The sequence below is a fragment of the Tauraco erythrolophus genome, chromosome 23, assembly GCF_009769465.1.
Source record: "Tauraco erythrolophus isolate bTauEry1 chromosome 23, bTauEry1.pri, whole genome shotgun sequence".
In the NCBI taxonomy this organism is placed as follows: Eukaryota; Metazoa; Chordata; class Aves; order Musophagiformes; family Musophagidae; genus Tauraco; species Tauraco erythrolophus.
Window position 1 is genome coordinate 1,845,184 of NC_141487.1, and position 4,666 is coordinate 1,849,849.

At 57.4% G+C, this 4,666-nt stretch overlaps 1 protein-coding gene across 1 annotated transcript; it reads left to right on the forward strand.

The window, feature by feature from the left end:
• Positions 1–4,326, forward strand: NECAP2 (NECAP endocytosis associated 2). The gene is made up of 8 exons (XM_086625612.1): positions 1–119; positions 942–1,042; positions 1,147–1,251; positions 1,722–1,803; positions 2,307–2,415; positions 2,767–2,938; positions 3,094–3,178; positions 3,513–4,326. The coding sequence occupies exons 1-8, from the start codon at positions 1–3 to the stop codon at positions 3,547–3,549; spliced, it is 810 nt and encodes a 269-aa protein (XP_086481738.1). The 3' UTR covers positions 3,550–4,326.
• Positions 4,327–4,666: the final 340 nt, after the last annotated feature.

Below are 4,666 nucleotides of genomic sequence, written 5' to 3' on the forward strand. Positions count from 1 at the left end.
ATGGCGGCCGTGGCGGCGGCGGCGGAGGAGGAGGAGGAGGAGTATGAGGCGGTGCTGTGCGTGAAGCCGGCGGTGCGCGTCTACCGGCTGCCGCCGAGGGCCTCCAACCGCGGCTACAGGTGCGGCCTCTCCCTCTCCCGTGCCCCCCCGGGGGATCTCTGCCCCCTCCACAGGGTATCTGCCCCCCCCCCCCCCCTCCCCGGGATATCTCTTCCCCCCCCCGTGAGATATCTCTGCCCTCCTTCCCCCCCCGCAAAGGGTATCTGCTCCCCATGGGATATGTCTGCCCCTCCACGGAGTATCTTTGCCCTCCCCACAGGTTATCTGCCCCCCATGGGGTATCTTTGTCCCTCCACAGGGTATCTCTCCCCCCTCCCCCACCCCGGGGTATCTGTCCCCCCCCCCTCGGGGTATCTCATCCCCCCCCGTGAAGTATCTCTGCCCCCTTCCCCCCCCCCCCCCCCCCCGCAGGGTATCTGCTCCCCGTGGGTTATGTCTGCCCCCCACGGGGTATCTCTCCCCTCCCCGTGGGGTTCTGCCCCCCCATGGGGTATGTCTGCCCCCCATCCCGGCCCTCACGGGGTATCCCCGCCCCCCCGGGTGTTTTGGAGCCCCTCGCCCCTCCGCCCGGGCTGCCATCCGGCACTGAAGCCGCCCCAGCGCAGCTCAGCGCCTCCGAGAAGCTGCCGTCGAGCCGCAGATCCTGCGGAAAGGGAAGCGAAACCTGTTGTGCCATCCCGGCCCGCTCCCTGCTGGGGCCCGACGCCTGGTTTTGGCGGGGGGGCAGCTGGTTTGGGGCGGAACGAGAGGCCTCGTGATGAAAACCTGCCTCCTCCTGCAGCGGGCATGGGTGGGTTCCCCATGCGCCGCTTCCGTACGGCTACCGAAGGGTCCGTGGCGTTGGCTGGGATGTGAGAGGTGGCTGATTCCTCTTTCTCCAGAGCTGCGGAATGGCAGCTGGACCAGCCGGCGTGGAGCGGCCGGCTGCGGATCACGGCCAAGGGCAAGATGGCCTTCATTAAGTTGGAGGACAAGACCTCGGGTAAGGAGGAGGGAAGCCGACAGCTCTACGTCTCTCCATAGGGATGAAGACGACTTGGAGACGCTGCGCCCCGGCGTTAACCCGCTCCGGTTTCTCTTTTTCAGGAGAACTTTTCGCCCAGGCGCCAGTGGAGCAGTTCCCTGGGGTCGCTGTGGAGGGCGTGACGGACTCCAGCAGATATTTTGTCATCCGGATCGAAGACGGGAACGGTGTGTTGCAGTACGCAGAGAACGGGAATCGCTTCCGAAACGTTTCCGTAACCTTCGCTGCTCTTATTTTTGAAGGATTCTTGCTTTCAAGGGCTAAATATTCCCTGTGTGCGGTGGCAAAGGGATGAATTATCTCAGTCCCACACGCCAGCCGCGCTCCATCCTTCCCCAGGAAAAAAACCAGCTGAAATCTGGCTGCTCGGCGTTAACGCGGGAATACCTCCGCGTGCAGAATCGCCGCCGTGATTCCAACCTCGGCTTTGATTTGCATAAATTAATCGAAAAGCTGATTTTACTAAGCCGTTTGTGCAGCCGGAGAGATCTCCAGCCCTGTATCCTGGTCTCCAGGGTCCCAGCTCCAGCTGGAGGAGGTGGAAGGAAGCACAGGGATGTGTGGGACGGGGTGTCCCATCCCTCTGCCGCTTTGCCACTCCAGCCCTCACTCTTCCTCACTCTTCCTCCTTCCCCAGGCCGCCGAGCTTTCATTGGAGTCGGCTTTGCGGACCGAGGGGACGCTTTTGATTTCAACGTGGCTCTCCAAGACCATTTTAAGTGAGTTTGTGCCTCTCCTGTGTCCTCTCAGCTCGACTGTTGGGATTTTTTTTTTGCAGATATCTGCCAGGAACGATGCGGGAGAGGAAGCTGTGAGCTCCTGGCATGCTCAAGCGGGTGTGAAGAGCTGGAAACGCCTGTTTCCCTGCTCTGGGATTCCCAGTCTGAAATTGGGCAAATTCCTTAATTCCTTCTCTCCACCACTAAGGGGCTGCTCCTGAGGGGCTGGGATGCTGCTCCAGCTCCTGGCAGATAGTGGGGCTTTGGGGCAGGGTGGGATGTGCCGTTGGCTGGAGGATCCGTGCGACTCCAGCGCTGACAGCTACTGGTCGGAATCGTTCCCCCGGCGCTGCCCGGAGCACGTCGCTCCGACAGGCGAGGTCTCGGATCACATCCAGCACCTTTCAAGAGCTGCTGCCAGGTGGATCTTGGGCAGGATTTGTTCCGGCAGAGCCCGAGGCTGGTGATTGACGTGTCTTTTCCTGCTGATTTAATTCCTGCAGGTGGGTGAGGCAGCAGAGCGAGCTGGCCAGACAGGCCGAGAACCCCGAGCAGGGACCCAAACTGGATCTGGGCTTCAAGGAGGGACAAACCATCAAACTCAACATTGCGGTGAGGGAATTTTTTGGCTAAATCTGCTCCCGACCTTTCCCTTGGGTGGCATATGAGGAAGCGGCAGCTTCTCCCCGAAATCCCCGTGCAGGAGGAAGCCCAGAGCAGAGATTTGCAGGGGGGGTGTGTTACAGTTCCCAGTTACACAGCTGGGTCTGTGGGTTTGTGGTGATGATTTTCGGGGAAAAAACCATCCTTGGTTTGACGCCGTTTGCTGCACCAGCACAGCATTTTATTTTTTTTATCCCAGAATAAAGTAATTTGGCTCCGTGTGAGCTGTAGCTGGGAGGAATCACGCTCCGGCTCCGGATTTAAACATGATACCACCCAAATTTCTCTCTCTTCTTTCAGAACATGAAGAAAAAAGAAGGAGTGACCGGGAACACCAGACCACGTCCCACAGGTCTCGGAGGCCTGAGCTTGCTCCCACCACCTCCTGGAGGAAAATCTTCCGCTCCGGTTTGTCCCGCCGGAGAGCAGCCGTCTACGCTCTCTGCCCAGCTCCCAGGCACCCCCATCACAGGTCGGTGGTCACGCAGCGATGACTGTAAAGCTCTTTAGACTCTGTTTGATCCATCAAATTGGGAAAACAGAGGGAGAAATATGAGAAAAAGAGTGGGAAATAACTCCTGATGTTTTTTTTTTTCCTCTCTTTCCGACTTTCCCGGCTGCCAACAGACTCCCTCTTGTCCTGGCCGCAGCCCGTTGCTGCTCCCTCCGCCGCTGCCGCCGACGTCTGGGGAGACTTTGCCAAAGCTCCGGGGTGAGGCCGTGGGGGATTTGTCCTGCGGCGTGGGCGATCCCCACCCTATCCCCACCAAATCCCGACGGATTTGCTGAAAACCTCCGCTGGGGTGGGGGTGCTGCTCCATCCAAACACCCGCTCGGGGATTTAAAAGCAAAATTCCCCGAGTTCGGTGCCGTTCTGTGGACACTGCCTTCCTCTTCCTCACCCCGTCTTCCCGCTGCTGCCGTGGGCCGCAGGGGAAAGAGATTTGGGATGAGCCGTTAGCAGCTTCCCCGCTCCCTCCCTGCGCGCCGCAGCCCCTTTCGGTGTCCAAAACCTCTTTTTCCTCCTCTTTTTCCTTTCTCTCCAGGTCGTCTTCTAACCAGACTGGGTGGGTTCAATTCTGACCCGGACCCCTCATCCTCTCTTCCCCGCGCCAGTGCTGGGAACGTCGTGATTCCTTCAGGACCAAAGCAGGGGGGATTCATGACACCCCCCCTCCTGCCCTTAAATCCCACCCAACTCCGGCATCGAAACGCTGAAATGCTGGAGAGCAACCAAAAACGTGCCTTAAAATATTTCCAACCGGCACCTTCCGCGTCAGAGACCTTTATTTTCTACCCGGATCGCGGCAAATATCGGAGACTTCGCCTTTCTGCCCCCTCCTCCCAAAAAAAAGCCATCAGCTTCATCGCCTCCTTAATAACGAGAGGGTGCTCGGAGCAGGAGGGCTCTCGCTCACGGTGCTGCCCCGATTTAGGGTAATTTTCACGCCATAAAACCTCCTCGGAGACTTCTCCGCTTTCTCCTCGCGTGTTTGGGGCGGATAAATCCTTCCCTCGGCTGGGAGCGTCCTCCTGGAGCCATCTCGCCCGCGACATCCGGATGAACACGGAGCGTCGCCTCGATATATTTCCCCGAGCGCTTAAGTCTGCGATTCGGGAGGTGGGGAGCCGAACCGCTGCGTTTCGATGCTGAAATTCCTATTTTCTTGCTCTGGGAAGTTTTATTTTGGGTATTTTTTTTTCCCTCCTCTCACTCGAAGACAGATTATTTTTACTTCTTTCCGCGGATATTTTATAAAGCGCTGTATGCGACGGACAGAACGGAGTCGGTCTCTTTGACAGAGCTGGAGTTGAGATTCTTGCAACAAATAAATATTTTCTTACCTATTTATATTAAAGCTTTTCCGTGTCCAAAGTCCCGCTTTATTTTATTTCATTTTTTTTTCAGCATTTCCATTTCCAGCTTTAGTTTCAGAGCTTAAAATTTGCCCGGCAGCACACGAGCAAACCCAGGTGAGAGACAGAATGTTTCCAAGCGAATTATAAAATGGTTTTGATGCCAAATCCGAATTTTTTTTTTACCCCCTCGCGATGAGCTTTTGTGGTTTCCCTCCTCCTCCTCCTCCTCCTCGCTGCTGTCGAGGAGACGGCGTCGGACAGCGGAGCACAACAGACACTTGTTGCTTAGCAGTGGTTTTACGGTCCCAAAGGGCTCCGGGAGGGGAAGGTAAGGAAGGAA

Coding starts and splice junctions, on each gene's coding strand:
- NECAP2 (XM_086625612.1), top strand. CDS start 1: ATGGCGGCCGTGGCGGCGGCGGCGGAGGAGGAGGAGGAGGAGTATGAG. Junction 2,416..2,766: donor CCATCAAACTCAACATTGCG/GTGAGGGAATTT, acceptor CTCTTCTTTCAG/AACATGAAGAAAAAAGAAGG. Junction 2,939..3,093: donor CCCAGGCACCCCCATCACAG/GTCGGTGGTCAC, acceptor GGCTGCCAACAG/ACTCCCTCTTGTCCTGGCCG.